General features: G+C 34.4%; 1 protein-coding gene across 4 annotated transcripts in view; it reads left to right on the forward strand.

Moving 5' to 3' along the window:
* Positions 1–26,315, forward strand: part of LOC112693812 (BAI1-associated protein 3) — a 219,213-nt gene that overhangs the window by 163,268 nt on the left and 29,630 nt on the right. For all 4 annotated transcript variants that reach the window (XM_025569040.1, XM_025569043.1, XM_025569044.1 and 1 more), the window contains one exon: positions 19,792–20,011. In XM_025569040.1, the coding sequence (XP_025424825.1) occupies positions 19,792–20,011 (220 nt within the window). The remainder of the gene's footprint in view (positions 1–19,791; positions 20,012–26,315) is intronic.

A 26,315-nucleotide genomic window follows, 5' to 3' on the forward strand; every position in this document is an offset into this window, starting at 1 on the left:
GCGTGTGGATAGGGTTTTCTCCTGTACTTTTTTCACTATACACCCCACCTACATCAATTTAAACGTCAAGCTCTCGAAAAACTGACTGGTTATTAACTTATTTTTATTTTTTTATTTTTTTTATTTTTATGATAAATGAGTTTTTTTCATGATGGTTAATTTTTTTATTTTTTTCAAAAATTGAGATAATACGAAATCGCTGACTGGGATGGGGAAATTTACTTAAAGTTATTCTACTTTTTTTTTACTAATTCAGTAAAACCGATATATATATTCGGATATTCGTTCATTCCTAGTATAATCCCATTTCATTACTTTTATTTTTTGTTATACTTTTATAAGGAAAATTTAATTAAGTTGTCTTAGTATTTTCGAAAAGGCAGCCATTGTTTTATGGTTTAACTAGTAATCCAATTTTTTGGAAAAAAAATAAATATATCAAAATTAATATTAACTGGATTTTATTAAATTATTTTATTCCTGCAGAAATTTATACAAATCATAATCTTACAGTTCTGTTACGTTAAAAAATGTTCATTGTATAATTCTTGGAAAATATTTTTATTTATTTATTTATTTTGTTTTTTGAGTTAATGTACTAATTATAAAGTATTATTACTTTATCAAGAGTAGGAAAAAACCGAAAAAACTAAGTTTTTTTTTCGATCTCGTTTTTACAACACAAATAGATTATTATATATTTATTATGATAACCAACAATATCTACATTTTATTAGGTGTAGTTTCATTGAATATCCATAGCACTTATTTTTTTCTCTGAATATACATTGTAAATATAGAATAATACATAATATATTTATGGTTATTGACTTTAGACAAACATTATTGAATATCACAACAATAATTGTTGTCTTCTTCTGCTATTTTCACTTTTCTCTCTCTCTCTCTCTCTCTCTCTATCTTTTTAATCTTTTTATTTCTCTCTCTCTTTCTCACTTTCTGTATCTCGTTGGTACTACAAATACATCAACCATTATGTGTTTGTTATTCTATAATACTTTTTGATTTTTCAAAAAAACACTTTCTTCTACCAAGTGCAAAAAATCCTACATATCATCTATATAATATCTTCAATCAAATAGTACGTCATAATATCTGAAAAAACATCATATCCTTAGATCTGATACACTTTCTTATAGAAAATATAATATTTACAGGAGGTTGCAATTGTTGATAACAGAATTTCAATTCATGAATAATTGTGAATTTAAATTATTTTGCCATAATTTGACGATAAGCCTCCTGGTAACCCTAAACATGACAAGTTCCCAATAGACTTGGGAGTACACATATTCAATAATTATGAAAACATAAATATTTTGACAGTTTAACAAAATACAAGTTAAATGTCAACACTCCCATTGGTGTTTAGAAACCAAATCGGGCAACATAAAATTTATTTTCCTTTCCTTGACCCCTTATTAACCCTTCCACACACAACCTTTTCGTATTTTGCAGCGTATTTATGGTTTTTATTATTTATTTATCATTAGTTTGCGTTTATATATACTTCCAATTTTTTTTGAATGTTTTAAAATGTGATATATTGATAATTTGGTACATTTTTATTTTAAAAATGTATTATTATGTATCAAGCATGAACGAATACAATAATTTTTTATTTTTAATTTGTACATATTTACATTAGCAATAATATAATAATATGATTGGTAATGTTTTCGTGGAAAACGATTGGATAGCTCTATTCATGAACTGAAATCGATTGTTGATTTAAAAAAAAATCGTTGAGTTTAATATCAACGGCAAACATCGAAGTTAAATTTTAAGATGGGCACAAAAATGATTTTTCAAAAATGTACGCAATTTGATCATCGCTCCAGAATGTGTACATTCCAATATTTTATATTGTACTATATCACCGTTAATTTTCGTTCACAATAAATCACGTAAAAACATTTTTTCCGAATAGAGTGAACTGAAACGAAAACCTTTACTCCCGTGCGTTGTTGAGTTTCAGGGAATTAATTTGACGAGTTCTAAAGAAATATCACGGATAGTTGAAATTCTACGACCATTTCGGATTACTCGATTAGCCGGAAGATTAATTCCAGTACAATGTACAATGAAACCGACTTAAAATTCCACACCGCAACTCCCGGGATATTTGCGCGTACTACAACTAATATATTTCTACACACTTGCAGTCAAACCAGTATACCACTATGTATACCACGCACGTGGTTTAACACAATATATATACGCGTAAAAAATAAAAATAAAAATTCGAAACTCGAAACCAAAACGTGTCACGTGTTGAGTTTTTTTTTTATAACTACCAGTATATACGTTTCATAGTCTCGTCGAAAACATGCCTAAAAGCTTTTAACTTCAAATTGTCAAACATCACGCTTTTCATTGGCAAAAGCTATGCGAGCGAATCACGTGTGTTCGTTGAACGTTAATTTTTTAAGTGTACACGTTGATAATACCTTATGATGGTCATGCATAGGGACTAGGTCTTTTTCTCCTATTTTTTTTAACTGTTTAGATCGCCCACCGTCCGTGTTGGAAAAATATGAATTTACGTTTACTTTGGTTTTTCTTTTCCGAATTTTGTAGACCTATCATTATGCCAGTACCTACTTAGATCGTGGACCTGGACATACAGTGTTTTCTGGTGAATCGTTGTGATTTTAACGACTTCTCATTACAAGACGTCCTTATGGCGGTAATAAATAGAAAAAAGATTACTGTTGCTGGCAGGATTGTCAGCGGAGAGGAAGTTAAAGTATAGGTGCCTAATACACTATGATCCGACACTAGTCGTATATTTTTCATATACGTGAAAGCAATTAAAAACAATAAATAAACTAGTATTAAACTGATATCTAACGTAAACGGTGAAATATGCTTAAACAAATGACTATCAGCTCCGTATTTTTACATCTTAAAATCCTAACTTGAAGACAGATTTTTTACTACAAAATATAACAATTCTAATTCTTTTTACTATTAAATCAATGCTGAAATACTTCAAAAATGTGACCAAACATCTATTTGTTTATATGTTTACAAATCAGATATCCCCAAACCAAGTTAACACAATTCTAGCAACATATGCTAACAATACTGTAATACTTTCATGAAACAAATATCCAAAAATATCTGAGATATACAATAATGGAAAACAAAATAAACAAAAACAAATTAATTTTGCCCTAAGTAAAAATGAATGTCTCCAATTATACCTTTATAACATACCTATATCAATTCAAAGAATAATTAAATACTTGGTTGGTCGTCTTGACAATGAGTAATTTGGGCCAAACATTCTAGAAACAAAAGACAACAATTCAACATTACTTTGTGTCACTCACTACATATAGAACTGTATAGAATATAGAATCCATATAGAACCCTTCAATGAAATTAAAAAACAAAGTTTTAATATATACAACAATTATAACTCCACTCCAATCAAATGGCATTCAAATTTAGGACAAAACTTAGTTAAATAACTGGATCTTCATGTCGTATGACAAAAACTTTGCATTTCATAAGAATCTACAAATACCAACAGTAAATGAAACCGCAACTATAAAAATTTCATTCCAAACTCCAGTCAAACCCAAATCCTCTAATATCTCCTATGTTATACATTCCTAATAAATCACCAAGAAGACTTAAAAGAAAATGTATTAGAGACGCTCTCATATCCCCCCCCCCACCACAAAAAAAACGGTTTCCTTCCTTTTTAAGCCGATCAAAAAATCTTATTATTATATTGTTCATATAACAATTATTTATGATGCTGTATTATTATTTATGAACTGTAAATAAAGCTTTTATTGATAAAAAAAAAAAAAACTCGTGTCCAGGATTCGCATCATCTATATTTTTACCGGAACGAGATATTTTCAATCCCATGACGAATTTATACTATTTGGATCGTTCCGAATGAAAAAATCCTAGTGTTAATTTGCATACTTTTACTTACCTAGCAAACGAATACGCATATTTCGTTGAAATACGAGGAAATTTTGATCTTAGAACACGTTTCAAATATATCGTTATCTTTCAGTGATCCATTATTTTTGTAATCTGTTCTACAACGATTAAACCGTCGCCACATCGCGTTACATTTAGTTGTACCTAGAGAATACGACGACGTGGCTCCGCACTGTTTCGCTAGTTGAAAATAATTACCGCGTACGGAAGACTTTATCGACGTTCTTCCGAAAAAGCTCTTGTCTCATTTCCGCCGTTCGGTGCACGCGCGCACACGGGTAACGTTCGAACGTCCGTCGGGATATAATTGCGTTTACGATATTGCACCGGGACGTGGGCGAACCCGACACGCGCTCAGCAGTGTAATGTAATGATTCGTAAACGCGTCAACGGGACCGAGACAAATATCGCTTGTGTAGATTGTTCTGTTTGCGTTATTATACACTGCGCAAATCGTCCAACATTCAAATCCGACGAGGATCGAATCGTGTTGTCTGTCCGACGTTCGATCGAAGTCGTGAAATCAAAACACGTGCGTGATATGTTGGTTTCACGGCCCACGCCAGGATCTCGTCTGACGTAGCTTGGTTCCACGAGTCGAAACGAAGGGAACGTCCGCGTACGGACGGCACATTTTCGTTGCAAACGTTTCGCGAACAATACGCTCGTCGAATGAATTTATTTACGACGGTATTGTGCGTAAATTAAGGCTTTTTTTTTTTCGTTTTAATCGAGGCCCGAGCGGGTGCTGTTTTCATATTATTGCCGCTCAGCCCCCATCGTTTATTCATGAAAATAAATAACTTTACACGTACTTCGGTTGACAGCGCAATTTTTATAATCGGATACCAACTGAAGTAGAACTCTGTTCCTTGATCAAACACAGTTGTCATCGTCTCTCTCATGGTGCTATCTGTGGAATGCTGGACGGTGTGGGTGACGACATCTCCGTCGTTCTCGCGATGCGAGTTGACCGTATAGCAGGTTTAACTGTTGGCTTACAAGAATAGGAAGTGTGCGAAAAGCGTCGATGTGGCTGTTTAAAACGTACACCACACGATTCTTGTTACCTCGCAACCCCGCAGACGTACCGGTCCGTGTGTATCGAAAAATTACGAACCTACTAAAAAATATTATTCAATTGCGTGCAGTTAATCCGTATTTGACTATGAAACGCGAGACGTTTTGCGAAATGTTTTGCACTGGGTTTGATTAATACACACATTTACCTTCGTGCGATTTGATAGTCGAGCAATAAATTATCAGAACGTTTAAACGCGCATTGGTCGACCAGAGTTCTTAAACGTACCGATTGTTTGAGCAGTGCAATTTGTTGTTTTTTTTTTTTCACGTTTCGACATAATTAATTTAAATTGTTAGCTATTGCATTTGCTATTCTTATTACGACGGATAAATTTAACATTAAAGTTCTACGGGTCAATGGTTTTGAACGTTTTTTTTCTTCTCTTTCCACATTGTGTCCTCCTTTTGCGTAACGTATTATTTTACACGATCCTTTTTACCGGCGGTATTAGAACATTTCGTTTACTTAATTAATTTAAATTATGTTAATGCCACTAAATACCGGTCTTTATTGACGACAATACCGTACACTCGGACGACGCCAAATAATTAGTTCCGTAAAACGGATTGTAGATAACTCGGAAATTTACGGAGACGTGATAAAACGTCGTAACTACTGTCACAAAGTAAATATTTATGTACGGCACACAAATGCATTTGTATTATATTTATGAACGGTTGACACGAAAATATGGCGCCTAAAACTTTCGAAAATGTCTTCGGCATACCATTCAGTCCGTCTATTAACGAAAAGTCCATATATAAATGAGTATGCGTAGCGTAAATCATACCTTCACCGGTATCTCGTGGCTTATCGAACGTTCTGGCGTTTTGAAACGTGTCTCGGCAGAGTTGGACAAAAAACACATCAAAATAATGAATACGTATAAAATAAAATCACGAATAACTGGTTATTTTCTAAGCAAAGAGTGATATTTTATTCCAAATAGGTTTAGTTCAAATAAAAAATAATAATAATAATTCTAAATAGGTAGTTGAATTAGCGAATAATTTTAAACTTATGTGAAACAAAATGATAATAACAATGTTATATTTATAACAATAACGATAATAATAACAATGACCATGTCGATCGTGTTAGTAATATTAATAATCATAATAGTAGATAATAATTCGTTTTAATTTTTACATTGCATAATATAATTGATAATTTAAATTTTTCTTCGATATCACATTATTTTCAAATAAATAGTGGAAATACTGAAATCATTCATTACTTTATAGTTAATTTTGCACTTAAAAACATTATAGTGATGTTGATAATTTTGAATGTTGAATAAACCACAATTTTTAGTGCTTTGAATGAAAATACACCGACAACTACAACCATCGATTAACATTATCTGTAAACACTGATATACTGATATAGATAATAAATCTTTATTTATAATAATAACAATAACATTAAGAGGCACCCCCGTATGTTATCTCCATTCGACACACGTATAGGGAGTTGGTAAATTGGGTCCTAAATAACCTTATCTCGGTAAATTGGATCCCGGGAAAATAAAGGCAATAGGTAAAATGGGTCCCGGGAAAAAAGGTAGTAGGTAAGTTGGGTCCCGGGAAAAAAAGGTAATAGGTTAAGTCCAAGGTAAACAATTTTTTTTTTAAATATCTAATAATTTTTATTTGAAGTCAATTTTAATATTATTTTATTTTTCATTACATTTTCGGTAAAAACTTAAAAGATACGATTTAACAAACTCAAATCGACGTACAGTACACAATGATTTACGCTACGAAAAATATATTGAAAATTCTCAGATTTTGTACGCTCGTGTCTGGGTGTAATCATCAGAATTATCATCAATATTGGTGTTAACTGATACCTGACATACGATTTACGACTAACTAATGTACTTATATGCCTATATACAGTGTCGTACTTGTGGGGGCAAGGAGGGGGAGGGCAAGTGCCCTCCTGAACATTTTTTGAGAAATTAAGGTATAATTTCCCCCTCCCAGATAATCCAACAGTACAAATAGCAACTATTATTAATAAACTCTTATGGGTATTATTTAACAATATTGGTACCTAGTACCTGCTACTTACAATTTATGTTAATCTAAACCACAAAATAAATTAAAAGACTTTTGTAAAATCAAACAATTAGATATATGAGTACTGTACAAAATACATACAATAAAAATATGTTTTAACTGGTGAGGGGGAGGGGTGTCAAGGTTTTGATAATAATAAATATATTATATTGCCCCCTTCCCCTAGATTTTTTCCCAGTTACGCCACTGCCTATATATATATATAAACGTATCTTAATTAGACATAATCAAAGTTACGACGTTACGAAGTTATTTGATCACAATGGAATCGATAACCGATAGATACAGTATGAATTGTAATTTGTAAAACGACTACGGCGAGGTAGTCTAGTTAGTAGTTGGGACTTAAATTACTTACTACCTTTTTTTCCCCGTGGCCCAACTTACCTAATATCTTTTTTTTTCCTGGGACTCAATTTACCTAGCCCCCACGTATAATATAGTGAATTTGGGTTAATGTAATGAAGTTAGCTTTACTACTAAAGTAAACTGACCAATAATCAAACTTAAGAAAAAAACAATAAACGGAAGAACATTATCTGTGACCAACAAATCGGTTTTTTAGATATTTTAATTTTTAAGCGAGTTATGGGTATGTATAAGTAAAATATTTCAGTTAAAAAAATTTCATAACTCGTTTAAGAATTAATTCCCTTTAATCTCCCTTAAAGTTTGATTATACGAGTAGGTCAGTTTACTCTGATATTAAAGCTAACATCACTGCATTTGAACTACTGAACACAAATTTAACATGCCTTACGTTTGTCAGACTGAGACACCCTAAATAGCATAATTTCCCATACCACATAATACGTTATAAATATGGAACACTTCGAATTCAATAAGTTTGAATTTTAAGTTATGTACGAAACATTCGAGTTAAATACAATTATGCTGAATAACGAATAATTTAATAACTTATAACCAAACAATGAATGTATTATAACGAATAAATTGTTTATAACAATGTAAATATACAAATAAACAAATATAAACAATGCCGTAAAAATTAAAATGCTGAATGAAAAAGTCAAGAACAATCAAATGAAAAACAAACGAAAAATAAATAATGACATTTAATTAGGATAGTGTCCAACTCTGGTGTTACGTGCTGCCCTATGAGTGTACCAACGCAATACCTTATACGCTGTTAGAAATACTATTGCAATGCCTAACACATTATACACAACAATATGCCGACGGGGCTTATTGTCAATCGACTACATCTCTGTAAAAGGTCCTAACCGACCGAACGAGATGAACAAACGTGTACGTACATCGCGTTCGTGCGACGCATTTGTCGTCTCTGGAACGTTGCTTGCCGCTCTCGGAACTAGGGAGTAGGTCACTAGTGGGTATGCTTGCCTCTGGCACTGTTGGTGGTAAGGGCGGTCTCATATCGATGTAAAAAGAGATCATAATACGGCTCTCAAGAGCGTTGCACGCGTGAAAACATTACCACGCGTTCGTGATATTAAAATGATGTCGAAGATCCGTGCGATTCGAGTCGAATCACAGTTGACAAACAAAAACGAAAAACTCGAGTGAAAACGCTGAACACAGCGTATCCACGTGCGCATTACCGCAATCGCAGCGTGCACGTACACAACGACCGTACGCGTACGTCTATTGTTTTGGAACAGTACACGGCCGTGGGGCGTCCCGAGTGCGCAAACGACCAACCATACTTCCCCTATAATCCGTCACCCTTTCACACCCCAATCCCGTATCGAACAGCGGTGTACGAGCGAATGAAATACGCGATTCGACGGCCGACGGATCGCAGAAACGATATTGATATCGATACGATGAGCACTGTTCGTTTCAGTCGAGCAACGCGCTACCCCGTCGCGATAAAAGCGATTTTTCCGTAAACCCTTCGTAACACGGCGTTTTCGCATCGCACAACAGGACCGAACGGTTCGTAATCACGCTGAGTTCAAAAATAAAACGTGTATGGTCCAACCCAACGTCGGCACCGTCCTGCCAACATCTTCCGACAACCAATCGCAAATTGATCGTAGATGTTTTTACAAATTTCTCAGTACTCGGAGAAAACCGGCTTCACGAGCAAGTCGATGCGACTCCAGAAATTAATAAGATTTTATCAAGCGCTATGGGATTTTACGGTATACATGATTTCAAACTCTCGCGCGCACCACATTATTATAGGCGTGTTTGTGTGCGTGAAACTAACGTATGTGTTGTAAAAGACACCTGTAAACAGACTAAATCGGACGTAAACCGTGAAAAGAACATATACATAGTTGGATAACATGGACTACGTTGGGTGTAGTGCAAAACTAGGACGGGAAAAAAGTTTATATTTATTTATTTTAAACAAAAAAAAAAAACAAATTAAAACATAATTAGAAGGGAACAAAACAAGCTTTTAATAAAACAATTTAAACGCTCGACTGCTGAGATCGATTTTAAAGGTAAATTTATAATATATTCAGTGTTACGTCATACTCTATTTACCGTCGCGCCGCAATAAGTACACATATTATATAAATCATAAAAATATTTTTTCTTTTAAAAAAAAATCATTAAAAAACTGATAGAATCGAATTTTATTACATAGTTGTATAATATTTTAATACTATGGTTACGAGACGAAAAAAAGTTAATTCCTTATGAAAATCTCTGAATATTTTACATAAAATATCGGTTTTTATTTAAGACGGGTTTGAAAATAGTTTTTCGTGTTCAGTAAAGTTATTAACTTTAGATAATAACTGTGTCGTTTGAATATAATATTAATAACATTTTAAGAGAAATTTCGCAGAAAATACACAGAGAAAAAATATTTTTCGCTTGGCAAGTTTTTTGAACAATTTATTTTCCGCAGCTTCAAATCTTTAAAGTTTTTCAAACAGTATTAACGTATACGTACAGTATATTCGATACAAACAAAGAAAACTAAATACATAAACGTTTGTAAATGTTTTTTATTTTCTTTTTTTTTTTATAGCTTTTTCTCAATAAATACTTCATAAAACTCACGATACACCTGCAACGATATAGTATAATGGCGAAAAATAAGGTTTTCCTTAAGCTTCGTCATGTATTGTCGTTGTTCGACACACGCAATAATATTTTTTTATATACATTTATTTTGTACCGCACTTGGAACATACGACACGCCTACGTTTTCGTCGACGTGGTCATGGGTTACAGTAATGTTGTACTTATACTGCGATTAAACGATCGATGCTCGTAAAATAAATAGTACTGTATAAAACGGTATTACACCTGAAACATATGAAAAAACTCGAAAACACAAGCTACCGTGTGCGCCGGACACAACGATACCCTACCGACGACCAAAACTCTTGCACTCCGATGCACGTAGCGCGCCGTGCGTCTAATTTAACTTTCCGGTACTTTTCCGTGCACACGGGACACCCTGCGGCCATTCATATCGGCCGTCATTATCACCACCAGCATCGCGTACGCTGACGCTATGGAGGAAAGCCGCATCCACACTATCGGGCCGGACTCGAACGGACGCGAATTCGGTGATAAAAATTAGAATCGAATATTTGTATTTGGACGTGATGCCGATCGCGGACAAACAACAACGAATGCGTTCGTTCGTCATCGCATATGTTCAATCGGACAGCGATAAATTAAACAAATCTGTTGTCAATTTAAACGTGGCTAGTCCCCTTAAACCCGCCCCTGGTTGCGTGAATGTTTGTACTGAGTTCGGCTACTAAATGCAATCGGCCAATTTGAATGTATCGAAGGAGGCCAAAGATTGCCTCCTTCGATACAGTCATAGTGTAGGGTGACCATATTTATGAAAAAAAAAAAAAAAACGGAACAAATATGTTCTCAAAAAAAAAAAAAGACCATATTTTTTTTAACTTCATTATTATATGCGATAAAAATAATTTTTAATCAGTTTGATATTTTAATAAAACATTGACTCGCATTCTTTTTTTGCTGTGAGATTGAAAAAAATGACTTAAAATATTCTTTATTTTTATTGAGTTGATATCAATTGTTTATAATTTTCTTCATCACATCCTTTGACATTATATTTTTTTGATGAACTGATTGCATTTAATAGTTTTGGTTGTGTTAACAAAAAATCATAAAAATCATTACAGGAATAATTTTTAAATTATTTTTAAGACCTATTATTGCTTTAACAGTTGGTACGACAAAACGATTTTTTTCGTTCGTTCATAAAATATTTGCGATTGAAAATATTCTTTCTATTACTGCATTAGTTAATCTGCAAAGGTACAGTGAACGCATATTTTATTTTAGGCATTTAAAAAAAAAACAATAAAAGTGATAACATTAACGACTCGCAACAGTTTAAATAAAAATAACTGATACACAGTGGCTATAACATTAGTAACACAAGATCGTTGTAATGTACACACGTTACTGCACGACTATGTTCGATTTTTCGATTAATATACCTAATATACCTATCATACCGAATATCTTTGATTATAAATAGTACTGTATATTGGTAAACTATTCGTACTTAATATCGATTTCGTTAAAAATCTCGCACATGAGTTCGTAGTACATATATATACACTATATGAAATGTCTTATTTATTTTTTCTTTTACTTTCGAATTACAATTTTTATGGAAGTAACGGGATTAAAACGGGACCCTATTCTAAAAAAATGACAAAAAGCGTCCCGTTCAAAGTTTGTCGGGACAACGGGACATAATGATAAAAAAAAGGCACAATTTCGTTTTAAACGGGACGTATGGTCACCCTATCATAGTGGGATATATTGTAATTTAAACGAGTTCCCGGTAAAAGTGACGAATACCACGGTGTTTTCGCACTAGTGAATACTATTCAACATAATTGCGCCAGTTTTACCTTTTTGCATGAATTACGGTTTCACTCAACGAAATATAGATGTGGTCCATTTAACGTTTTTTTCGATAACTCGATACAATTGTTGATTCTGTGATCCAAAACCGTGGTCCCGGTTATTATTTTTGTACATATTTTTTCAAGTTTGCATTATAAATCTCAATGAATATTTTATATTTAAATGTTCTCTCGTTCTTTTCGAGGTTTATTTACAGGATTTAATTATTTTTAATATTTTCAAATAAGTTACACTTTAGATGTCTAACGATATATTAACAACCTCCTGATATGATTCTTGACCATCAGTCGTTGTAACCTTCATTGGTGATTTACCATCTCATACAACTGAAGGGCTGTGAAGAAAATCGATTGTAATCAAAAAAAGAAAAAAAAATCTGATAATTATATCATTATGTAATTTGTTTTCAAAAGTAAATCAAATTTTTTTATTTTTTATAATTTCATCAAAATGTAATTGTATTACCTCAATACATTTGATTTAAATTGTTTGTTAGTTATTTCTTAATTTTACGAGTTCTAAAACTTTAAAACTGCCATACTTAATAATTTATGAATATTGATTACTATCGTTTTTCTCCGTTAACCTTCGATTGGTGAGAACACTTCATTTAGTTATACATAATTATTAAATATATGTCAAAATTACTGAAGCTATTGGTAGAAACGTTTTCAATTAAACATGAAAAGGCGCTGTCGATTAAATTTACGAATGCAAAACTATGAGCGAAAAAGCATTTTAACCAAAGACTGAAAACCTATTTTCGATTTTGAATTGTATTATTTTAATAAGTTTCAATTGCTTTACATTTTTCAAAAAATAACCTTGACCTATACTGAATCTACAGGTAGTTGCTCTTAAAAAAAAAACCCTTAATATAATTTTGTGCTACTTTCAAAATACTTTAATATTTATAATAAAATTAATTGATTCGACGAACAAATAACCGTATAATAAAATAATATAAGAATCTTGAAGTAACGTAATTATCTTAAAATATTGTTCATAGTAATTTCTTGATGTAAATTCTTGATGAAAATCGGCAATTAGCAGAAATATTTTATGACGACCTAATACATAGAGTTTATTTAAGCAAATGATTACGGCTTTAATACATGTTACTTCATAAAAATATTCTCTCATAATTGAATTAAGTATACCGTTCAAATTAAATAATTACAATTTTGATTCTACAAATAATTTCAAAATAGTTGTATTTTTTTTTTATGAAAAAAAAACTTACTCCCGTAGTGTAATATCATAACTAACGGTATGTAAATCACTTTCAGTGCTACAAAGTTAATTTCAGCACACTAAGAATTTTCATCATATCATTGCCAACATTAAACTTTATGCATATACTTTACTAACAATTTGTCTTCGTACTGTTAAAATTATTAAGTGGTTTATATTCCCTTTATTTTAATGATCATTCACTAATCTACACAGTTTACCTTTAAGGATTATAAACTTTTTTCAAGTAGATCAATCCATTTTTCAAAACTTATTATTTTCACGAGAGCACATTTTACTACAGTCAGTACTAAACTCATATTTTTTGCACAAAAATATCAACACGTGTCACGACCATAACCAACAGTCAACTCCATCCGACTGAAATGGAAAATCCCGTCACGACAGCACCGCATACTGATATTTACCGAGAGCAAATTTAACAATAAAATATTATATCGATTACTCGAGCGCCTATGCGGAGTGTTTCTAAAACGGTCGAGGTAACTGGTACGAGGGTACTCGCTGAGGTAGAGGTCTTTTTGAAATGTGTTTTTCTCATATGTTCAAAGCCCGGAGTCTTGTTTAATCATCCTCAGAACATTGTCTTGAATATAAAAACGAACAGTCGTACGATATTTCTCGTGCATCTCTCATACGAATCGATGTGTAACATCGTCATCGAGCTTGTCGTGCGTTTTGGCCCGAGTGGCCGGAACCACAACGTTCGACGTGATTCGCACGAGAACTCTGCGAGACGCGAACGACTGTATCGTTCGATTAACTGTTGAAAAAACCGATCGAACACGTTTCGTTTGAAAGTCGATTGTTTCACGTGTAACGCGGCTGGTCGGACGTTTCGCACGTCTGTGACGTGTCGTAAAAATAAAAATGTGTATACGACAAACAGCCGCGCAGTAGTAATATTACGGTGCGCGTTGGCAGAACGGCGCCCTGTGGCGGTTCGCGCGGGAAGCGATCGCGCCGCAGGTGAAAACACAGCGAAACCGCGTTCACCAGAACGGACGGCGCGACCGCGAGAAACCACGCGGAACCCGGCCGGGCGTCGCGATCCGACACGAACCGGTCTCGTAACGTGCGCGCCAGCCGGGCAAAACACGATTGCGTACGTTCGTTGTCGACCATTCCTATTCAAGCTACACGATTCCGTACGATTTTACCTGATTTTCGACCACACGATGTGTTTTAAACGTTGACGCCGATTTTCATACCGTTATTGGTGTATACTTGAAAATAATTTAAAAAAAAGTTAATAAATACTTTGTGTTTTATTGCTTTTTTGTTACCTGTGTTTATCGTTAACGATATCAAATACATCAGATGTAATGAAACTTCATTATTTCCATTTTAAAACAGGGTATTTTCCGAGTTCCAGTGAAAGTAGTTATAGATGTCGAGGAATCCAAATCAATTTTCAAATAATTTATTAACAATGATTTCATTCGAATAAAACCTTTCGATTTTATTTAAATATTTTTATTTATTTATTTTTATTATTTAATTTTTATTTCCACAATCTGTTAAAAAAATTTTGAACAATAAATGAAATTGATGAGTTTGATAACTATGGCGTGAAGGATAGATTAAAGATACCTTCCAATGAAGACACATTTACAGTTAAAAATGTAAAAAAAAAAAAAATTGAGAAAAAATGTTAAACAATAATGTTAGGAGATATTAGAAGAGGAAATATAAATAGGAATAACAAAAGTAGATATAGAAGGAAGAACAAAGAGTATTAGATTGGTCTAGGCTAATAGGTCCCTACACCACCGCCTTTACAACTTTTTTTATAAGTTGTCGGCTATATTTATAGACGTTTATAGAAGTTTTTTGGTAAAGGATTTTTATGATTTTGTAGGTTGAAGTTAAAACGTCTGTAGAAGGTCTTAGCCACATCGTTGACAGGAGAGATATCTAGGTCATTATGTAATGTATGATTTGATACGTAGAAGGGTGCTTTGGTTATAGTGCGGAGGACTTTGGACTGAAAACACTGGAATCGGTTGACATTTGTAGGTTTTGCAGAGCCCCATATTTGGATTGCGTACGTCCAAATTGGTTTTAAGAAGAGTTTATATATTAATAATTTAGTGGATAATTTTATATGGTGGGAAGTAAGAAAAGAACGGAGAAGACGAAAACGATCATTTAGGGTTAAGAGCTTGTTATGTAGATGTGGAGCCCAGGTGAGACGTTGATCGATGGAGATACCTAGGTAGCGAATATATAGCATGACAGGTAAAATTTGTTCATTAAGGATGATAGGTGGATATTTTTTTTTCCTAAGAGTGAAGGTGCAGTGTATGGATTTAGATTCATTAATTTTTACTTCCCATTCCTTGTACCATTTTTCAAGGAAGGAGAGATGTTCCTGGAGGTAAAAGGAGGCAGTGATTAGGTCGATATTAATGGTTATTATTACCTTATCATCGGCAAAATCACCAACAAGGGATGTGGGTATTGTTGTTTGGTCAGATATGAAAATGTTAAATAAAAGAGGAACAGTGACTGCACCTTAAAGGACTCCTGCGTTGATTGATTTTGATGAGGAGGTGGATAATCAGTGTACGATACCGAGAAGAAGCGATCTTCTAGGTAGGATTTCAAAATCAGGTTATACCTAGATGGTAGAATAAGCTTCAACTTGAACAATAGACCTGCGTGCCAGACGCGGTCAAACGCCTGGGAAATGTCAAGAAAAGCACCAGTATAGTTTTTCCTCTAAAGAGAAAGATATCTTGTCTATTATTCTGTTAATTTGATGGATCGTGGAATGTTTGCTACGAAAACCAAATTGCGAGTAGGATAAAGATTTTGTTTCTTTAACGGTTTTAATAAGTCTTTTAAGAAGCATTTTTTCAAAAAAATTTGACAGTATTGGTAATATACTTATAGTCCTACAAGATAATTGACGGTCTGGGTTTTTTTTTTGGTTTTAGGATAAGTATTACAGAAGAGTACTTCCATAGTAATGGGAAGTAGGATAATCTGAGCATTGAATTATATATGTAGGTCAGAAGTATGATGACTTTTTTGGGGAGCTGGTTAAGTACTTCTACTGTTATTTGGTCGTATCCAGGAGATATTTTTTGGGGAAATTTTAAAATTGTATATTTGATCTCAGCTGGAGAGAAGTGTTTAGGAGGAAGGGACATTTGTAGCGGTGTGTCAAAAATTGCTCAACTTTATTGATTTTTTCCGGTAAGAAGATGGTATTGTGCGGTTGGAATGTGTCAGCGAGGTGGTTTGCGAATATATTGGCTTTGTTCGCATCAGACTGTACCCAATTGCCACTGGCGTCGCGTAAGATAGCTGGAGGGTTATGCACGCTATGATGTTGTTTTGTTGCCTCCCAACGAGAACTGTCTTTTTTCGTAAGTGATTTTAAATGTTTAATGTAAAATTAATTTCGATAATTTACTAGGATGCGTTTAAGATTTTGTGTGAGTGCATTATAGTGACATTTATTAACCGGGTATTTAGTTCTTTGCCATAAACAACGAGCGCGACGTTTTTGTACTTCAAGGGTACGTATATATAAAGGAAGGATTGTGGTGGGTATGTGTGGTTTCGATGGTAATGTTGATTTCCATTCTGAGGTTTGTATATTGTATGTTAAGAGATTCACTGCGTCATTAATGTCAGCTGTGGTTTTCAGCCGAACTAGTTTTTGTAGGATTAATTCTTGAAGATTTTCCCAGTTGATTTGAGAATGTAGTGGTGATGTATTGTATTGGTTAGACAAAGGCTGACAGTTTATTGTGAGTAGAATGGGGGAATGATATGAGCATGGAACTTAGAAATTTATGATCGAGGGGTAGAGCGAGCTATAGGGATTTTTGTTATAAATATATCTAAAATATCCGGTCTCTTCCTAGGAGACGCTGGCCAATATGTAGCGTCCGGGAGGTGAGATGACTCGTAGGGTTTTACATGTGATACTTTGTAAGAATAAGTTTCCTCTAGGATTTATGGTGCGGCATCCCCATCAAATATGTTTGGCTTTTATATCCCCACCAACCATGAAGTTATGGCTGAGTGTATGAAAAAAAAGATCGAATTGATTTGAATGTATGGTGTGTTTGGGAGGACAGTATATAGCTGCTATTGAGATGGGAATACTATTGATTTATATGGATACCGCGCAAGACTGGATGTAGTCTTTTTGGAAATTAATAAGTTGGTGCGATGCGAGTGATGATCTAACATAAATAGCAGCACCTGCATGTGCAGTTCCATCTGGATGGTTAGTCTGATATGAACAGAAACATGGTAGGTCGAGTGAGTAGTTGTTTATAAATTGCGTTTCAGATATTAGTGTAATATGAATTCTTTTTTCTTGGAGTGTGATTAAAAATTCATCTTTGTGATTTTTTAGGCCATTTGTGTTCCATGAGAGGATCGTGAAGGAGTTATTGGTGAATGAGTTATATGTTGTTTTTGATATTTAAGATGTCGGTCATGACTGTTGTGAGGAGAAAGATAAGTGAGTTTATTATGCATTTGAAGTCTTCTAAAAATGTAGTTATTACATTGTTATGAATGCTAGATGTTTGTTGGGTATCGAGGAAGTTTGGCGGTGGTGCGTTACATGTATTAGTAGCTGCCGCTTCTGCGTATGAGTGATATTAAGTTCTTGGAATTTGCGTCAATGGATGTGATATTGACTGGTTGATGGACTGCATTTAGTGATTGGTTGGTGGTAGTTGTTGCTGCTGATTATTGTTTCTTTAGTTGTAAGGTTGGCGGCGATACTGTTGAAGCTCTTTGAATACAATACAAACTTTGTAGCTTGCGGAATGTTCACCATTGCAGAGGGCGCATTTTGCCGGCAAGTCAGGTGATTTGGTGTGATTTGCGGTAGGATGAGTCCCGCCACATTTAACACAGCGAAGAGAATTAGAACAGTAGATGTGCTTGTGTGGCCGTAGTTTTGACAGTTTAGCATTGGGGAATTTCGCGGCGCTTGTGAGATTCTTCTACTTTGATTTTTGTATTTAGTAGGGAAGTTATATTTAATATTTCCTTACATATAGTTTCGGAAGCAAGATCGACGAAAAATAATGGTAGTGCTGTTTTGGTTTATTGGTGTTTTATATTAGTCACTTACCTTACGGTAAAGCCGATCTCTTTTAAAACAGAAGTGATTTCGGTGAGTTCGGTTGTATGATGAATATTTTTTATAACTGCTTTGAGTGATTTATCTGACTGAGGTTTCAAGGTATAGTATTCTGCTTTCTCGTCTTTTAGAAAATGTATACGTGTTCTGTAGAGTTATCAAGAGTGTCTGGTTGTATTTTTAGATGCGTGGTAGCTGATTTGCAAGTGAATCTATTCTGCCCAATTAGATCGACAATTGTATTTCTAATATTAGAAAAATTAAGTATTTCTTTTACATATATTGTTGGTGATTGGTTTGTTTTTGTTTGTTTGTGTGATTGCGGGTTCGTTTTGATTATTAGTGTCATCGTTATTAATTGTATCGGGTTCATTTTCAGATAATACGGAGAATCGGTTTGGCGAGGTAAAAAATTTTAATTTTTTTCTCTTGGTTATTAATCGGGCTATTTGGTGAATAGGTTTCGAAGGTTTTTTTTTGTTGCTGCCATTCGGAGCTTGATAATGGAAGAGCGTTATTATTCAATTGATTATTAAATATTTGAATTGGTTGTACTGTTTTGGATTGTTTACTATTAGGCAGATTAGATTGCATGGTGCAGTTATCTGGTATACATTCCAAAGGTCACCATATTGACCGTACCTGGGAGTGACTAATATAGATAATTCTGTTCTTGTTATTATTAAGTAATTAATTAAATATATTACTTTTTTTGATGTAGGAAGATTGAAGGTACTAAAATGGTTTGAAAGTATGAGTTGAAGGTTTGCTGTGATTTTGTACTGAATTTGAAACAAATTAGATCGTAAACCGATAAGATTAACGAATAATGTATAAACATAGCTTGGGAACAATGAACTGCACGTGTGCGCTGTACATTTGCTGGAGCTGAAGTGATTTAATTATTAATTACTTTCCTTTTATTTAGTGATTCTCATTTTATTTATTATTTTATCATTAATTTTTTTTATGAACTATTATAGAACTGTTATTGTATTTTAAATTTTATTTGTATATGTATTCGATTTATTAGATATAATACAGTGAAATCAGTAAATTTTACAACGTTGCATACAATTACATACGCAATCGTGTTCATTTATTTTTCTTACCCAGTTTTTTGTTACCCATCTACAAACGTACACAATCGCGTTGCCAAAAGGGATAAACGTACGCAACCGTGTTCTACCCCGTCGGCCGTACCGTTCGTAACGCGAGTGATACATTCGAGCGAGGTGCACCGTTCGTTTTCTATTGCACGTCGACGGACCGCTGTTGTTAACCAATTATCTGTTATCGTTTTGCGCACTTGACGGTTATGTTGTTATTTCGTATTCACGGTTATTTTTTTTTTCTATTTGTCCGTTTCCCGTCTACAGGGTTCAGCGACCCGTACTGCATGCTCGGCATCCAGCCGGGCACGGTGTCCCCGCAGCCCAGCACGGGGCCGCCGCCCTCACCGGCCAACAGCCCGTCGCCGTACCAGCCACCGCTGTCGCCGAGGCCCGTGCATGCCAACGCCCGCACGCTGTCCGAGGGAGGCATCGAGTTGCCGGACGGCCGGCACGACCATCACGACAAGCTGCGCAAACACCACAGGTACGCTTAACTCACGGTCAGGGACGACCCGACGGGCCACGGGACTACTAGCAACCCCGCAGGGACATTTTAACCGTGGTAAGCGGACGGTAAACGATCGTGCAGCGCTCGTGGACTGCTTGCGTGCATCGGTTGTACTGCGGTCCGAGTCGGTTCGACACAGCTGTTCCCGCCCCGCGAGCGATTCCGGGGGAGGGAGTCATGATCAGGATCTATACGTAGCCCGCCGGGCGACCGTCACAGCCTTTGATCGTCACTTAAACCGCACCATTGTTTAACAAGGGGTAACCTTTTTTTACGGAACGGCTGATTTTGTGAAATCGGGAAACGCCAGTGCCAGCCCTAGAGGGAGGGGGGGCAAGCGGTGCGATCGCCATCGATCCCCGCGATTGTACGGGACTCCAAATAATGTATTACGAATATCACTTTATCTATAAATAAAAATAATGTAGTCCCGGTACGAAAATTGCAACCCGTGTGGGGTCGTGTGGTTTTCACATGAAGACGGGTTATTATCGACAGAAATTAAGACGGTACCAATTACGCGTAGCTTTAAAGTATTGCACGCGCATGCACTTATAAGATTGTGTGTCATCGACGACGGTTCGAAATATAGTCATAGTATATATTTAGTTATGTAATAACCTGAACAAACGTAGATTTCTATAAACAATTAATAAATTAATAGAAATGGGAGCCCGCAAAATTATACACCGGGCCCCGAAACTGGGCCGGCACTGGGAAACGCATCACGTCCAACGCCAAAAACCCGAATTGCGTCCGATGTTTATTCAAAATGTTTATCGAATGAACACGTCCGTCCGGTTTTTTGCGTCCGGTGCGTCGAAAATGATTTGTTTTTCGAATGCGTCCGACGCGATGTCAGACGCATACACCGACCGGATTGGACGTGTACCGTATTTGCCGGTTTGTTTCTAATTTCGGACGCAACGGATGCACGTTGGAAAATTGCTTCTGAACAGTTCATCAACTATTATTTATTCCCTGTTAGTAGTATTGAAAAAAAAAAACCACGTTTATTAAATTGAACTATATTATGCTTACTATATTATTCATCATATTATTATTATTATATTTGTATTATTTCTTATATCACTGTACGAGAATTTTTCAATTTCAGTCGCAAGTTCACAATTTTCTTTTGAATCACGAGATTTATGAGAAACGTTAAAAACTATTCGAATAAATGCCTATAATCAAAAAAAAAAAAAAAAGCAATAAATTTGAAGAAATAATAACATTATACGACAACAAAAATCGTATAACTTTTTGAATTTCAAATCTTGATTGCGATCGATGTTATTGAGCAATTATTTTACATCCTCAATTTGAACCGTTATAGTCGAAGAACGAACACTTTCGGTTAACGTTGATACTAGCGGAAGTTAGTAATGTATAATGAATGTATTGTGAACCGAGTGGTACCGATCGAAATTCCATTCGATTGTTTGGAATTCATACCGTTTGATCAGTGATTAGAAATACCTTACAAATTATGGGCTACGATAATAATATTATCTTAGTAATTTCGCAGATTACGGATAAGATTTATGATTGCAGTACATATGTAAATTCGTTTGCCGATCGTCTATTGAAAACCCCTAATCCGACCTTAAGAGCGGTGGGTTCGATCGGAGACAAACTTTGGTTACAATAATCGTACCGCGTGAATCCGTACGGTTGTTCCGATCAGTCACGATGGTCATCGACGACGAGAGAACGGAAAACGTCACTCCGTCCCCACTGTTTTACTCTTTCGCTAGTGTTTCGAACACGGTAAATTAAATCGAAACGCTTTATACGCGATAAATCGTTTGGGCGAAACATAACTAAATCTAATAAATAATGTAATAAAACGTGCGGTCCGGACTGTTCGATAAATCTGCGATCAACGGTGAACCGACATCGGGTAGACTAACAGCCCTGAAACCCGTTCACCCGAAAGAAAAAAAAGTTTAGGAACGTCAATACCGCCGTAATGTTCTCGTCGAAGAAAAACGATGTGCGCACACACCTTTGTTGCCGCCTCAGCCATGACATCCGCAAAGGGTCTAGTGTACGCACGGATCTCGAGGGTCCCGTATTTACACGACAATGTACCGATGCTCCGTACTGCGATCGTACATCATATTCTTATTAATACCGTACTATTATGAGAAAAGATTTTTTTTTTCGTTGAAAATAAACCTCAGCGGGTATGGCAATGTAGAGTAATCAAAAAAAAAAATAAATAAATAAATATTGTGTCCGTCACGGGTCGTATAATAATATCGCATACAATGGTTTTAGAATAGTGCGCGATAATAATCCGCGTACAAATCCGCTGTAGTAATATAACCGTTTCACCAACGCATTACTTAATAAAATAATATTGTACTTCGAAAAACGGTATACGTATCGATCCCCGCGGTGGTGTTTTTTTCAAGGCCTAAAATACGTGTTTTCCGGACCGGCTGATTTTACATCGTAACTGCGAGAACTTATTGAAAAATATACACCACAATAATGGGTAATCCATACACCGCCGTTTATCCCGATACCGAACGATATGAATTCGGTTCGGGGTCGGTTGTATTATTATCGCCCGTTCATGATTTACAACCACGTGTATAGGCTTGTATACGATCGAAATCCCGGGGTTTTTTTTTTTTAAATTTTTATCTCCTGCACACTCGGAAATCCTTTGACTCCGCGAAAAACCTATCTATGCATGTTAATTTAATGTATCCCGAGTGTCGGCTGTCGTTAACGCAAGCCGAGTACGGTCGTATTATTATCGGCGGATGTTTAGTCACGACCACTAGGGGTCATCGTAAGGTCACAGATTATAGATACAATTAGACGGTTTTATGTAATTTGTGGTTACACTTAAAATGTTTAATCTGCGCATAGAACCATGAAAAGGCTTCGTTTCTTGGGGTACGATGGGGATTCCGTTTTAACGAGTTTTAATTGAAGATTAGCTCCTTCAAAGCTTTTTTCCATCCCCACTTGATATTTGTCTAAGAGTCGTGTAGAGGAGTTCAGAGCTGATTCATATTTATCGATCATACCTGTTCCAACTGAATGATAAAGGTCAACGATAGCCGCAAAAAAAAATATAAAAAATTATTTTATTGATAAAATAGAAATGCTTTTAACATGAATATTTTGTTTTATAAGGTAATCGGTCATCATCAAAATGTAATAATCGCTGCGCCCTAACCAAATCACAGATTCGAAAAAATATTATATTACATAAAATAAAGATTTTTTGTCATATAATGTACCCACTTATGCATTTAAATAATCGTTTAAGTTCAGAGGTGACGGATGAACCCAAGGATTACTTAATACTACATAATATAAGTATTGATATATATTTCGATCGTTATCTGTCAACGTCATAATGTATATTACCATAATCCGTCTATCAAAATATCGGCACTGTTATCTTTTCATCAAAATTAAAATATCAACAACAAAGTGCTACGCCTATATTATCTTATATACGAAGAAATATATGTCAACGTAAACTATTGTTATTGCTTTGTCCTATGAACCGAATAATAAATGTATAGTTTAGGATTTCCGAGACGATTCCTGCGCAAGAGGTAAAAATAAACGCGTCGATGTTGCAAATATTCCAAAGTAACTACGATTACAAACTATAACGTTTATAGCCATTAGGAAATACCAAGAGGTAATTCGTTTATACGTGAACCGTGATCCACGAGGGTGAAAGGTGGGATGGTGGTCGGGGTGGTTTTAACTCAATTCCACACGCGTGCAATTGTATTAAACGAGCTTGCATCAATAAATGTACGCCCTGTACACGATATATCATTATTATTTTATTATTGATTTCGTTATCCATAGATACACTATCCTTAATTTAAAACTCATGGCAGCTACGTGGATGCAACCTCCAAAAGTCGCTTTAACACGTTCGTTGCGAATAATACATATTTTCGTCATTTGGTTGGTTTGCTTACGTATAAATACATCTTCTTCGTACATTTTTTCAATCTGTAATAATTCGACCAGCGCTGGATAGTATACTTATTATTTTCTCCAGCGTTATTGTATATGCATTGTAGAATGTGAGATTAACACTTGTATTACAGTTTTGGATGAAAAATGTCATTATATGATTTTCACATGTCTATTTTAAGTGATGATGTACGACGATATCATGGTCTAAAATCAGGTAAATTTTGTTTTTGATTTATTTTTTTCTTGAACTCGAATCTTTTATATTATTTAATAATACATAGTTACATTTTTCAAATTTTTTTGGTACTTTCGGAATTGATAATTGAGTAAGAATGATAAATATACAACTATCCTTATGATGACGCGAATTTGCGTCATCATAAAAAAAAATTAATTTTTCAACCACACCGAGTGCTATAAAAACGATTTGCAGTGAACGTGTTAATTGTTTGCATTAGAATACGAAAAAAATCACCTTAAATTTTATAATTTAATCGTTCGATTTTAAAAATTAAACACGTAATTCACCTACGTCTGGACAGTACAGATTTATTAACACCATTCAGTGTTTTGTAGAATTTATATTGACAAAGTTACGAACGTATAAAAATATTTTAGATTATGTAAAAACCCCAAAACGTCAAGCCAGCTGTTACACTAGTCATCGTAGATTATCCACGCTGTACACGGATATATTGACTCATGGTTACGTTTAACACGTAACACAATACAAGTAAAATGTACCGTTTCCCTGACAACATTTTGGTAGTCACAGTGGGTAAGTCCATGGGAAATTCGTGGTATCAACCGATTCTCCTTTTATTAAATTATGTACACTGTATTTGACTATGAATTTACTGTGACAACCAAATCGTTGTTGAGGAAACGGTGTATTTTTCTAGCTATTACTTTTCTCCCGAAGAAATGTGATATCCGACGCGACTTCCAGACACAATTTTACCACGAACCCATCAGCATGATAAGACGTGTAGGAAAAAAAGTGCTTTACGCAACAGAAAAAAAAGAACAACTATTAGTATAGTATTCTAATGTTCGAATGCAAACGATTGTATCAACAACATCCAGTTGTTGCTGCATCCACGTTAAGCCGGAACGATAGAACATTAAAATGTAATTTTATTGTTATTATTATTATTATTATTTTTATTATTATTATTATTATTATTATTATTATTATACGTATTGTAAATTAAGTGAACTGAAATCAAGTTTTGAGAAAAGAAGTTAGAAAATTTCTCGCCCGTACTTCGTTCTCCATCATCTTCTGGGCTTTAGAAATAACGTGCCAATACAGGACCCACAATATTGTACAATCGTACCTCTATCTATCTAATCATACAACAAAACATTCCATGTAACGAATTTTTTGACCACCCATAAAATTTTCATTGTGATATATTTCCATTTAAAGAATTAATTATGCAAGTTATTGTTTCTTAATCGTACAAAATAACATACAAGTATTTCAAAGTTTTCAAATGTATGGCAAAATAAAGTTTCGGTAAAGTTATGCAGCAAACGATAATTTATAACTAAAGTATACATACATACCGTTGAACCATGAAATCGTTTTATTATCATAACTATTTATCATTTACTACATACGAGTGTAAGATATTATTATTGTTATTACTATTAGACATTTACGTATTATTATTTACATGATTTTCATACAGTAAAAAAGTGTAAATAAATTTTATTTGTTTTCAGTGCAATTTTTATTTAACAAATCTTATGGACCATCAAATTCGATGAATTCGACCGCAGACATATAATATCTATAACACTTCGGTCACCTCGGTGCAATCTAAACTTAAGAAATTAAATTATTTTTATGTCATATGTTTTATTAATTGCACATTATTATAACAATATTACATAATTTATATTTATCACTTATTTAATTATTCAACAAACTTATTTTTTTTTTTAACTGTAACTTGGCAACTACGGGTAATTCAGCTGATATAATTTTCAGTCCCGAAGTCGAAACGAACTTATTATAATATTTCAATAGTAGGTTATATCGAACGGCATGTACGTCTGCTCTGTGGTACCGTCATAACTTATTATTGTTTTCATTACTTTTGCGTTGTATAGGGTTACATGCACGTCCATATTATAAAATATAAATAGATAATCTATTCGGTTTGAAAAACGAACGAATTCAATAAATGTATATATGAATGAATGTAAATCTATTTTTTCTCATCTCGATTTTCCGCGTTGTACAATATTATACAGCATAATGCTCTCGTTCAAATGCACTTTGAAGTGTATACCATAA

The sequence above is a fragment of the Sipha flava genome, unplaced genomic scaffold (genome assembly GCF_003268045.1).
Source record: "Sipha flava isolate LNK unplaced genomic scaffold, YSA_version1 118_pilon_pilon, whole genome shotgun sequence".
Lineage (NCBI taxonomy): Eukaryota > Metazoa > Arthropoda > Insecta > Hemiptera > Aphididae > Sipha > Sipha flava.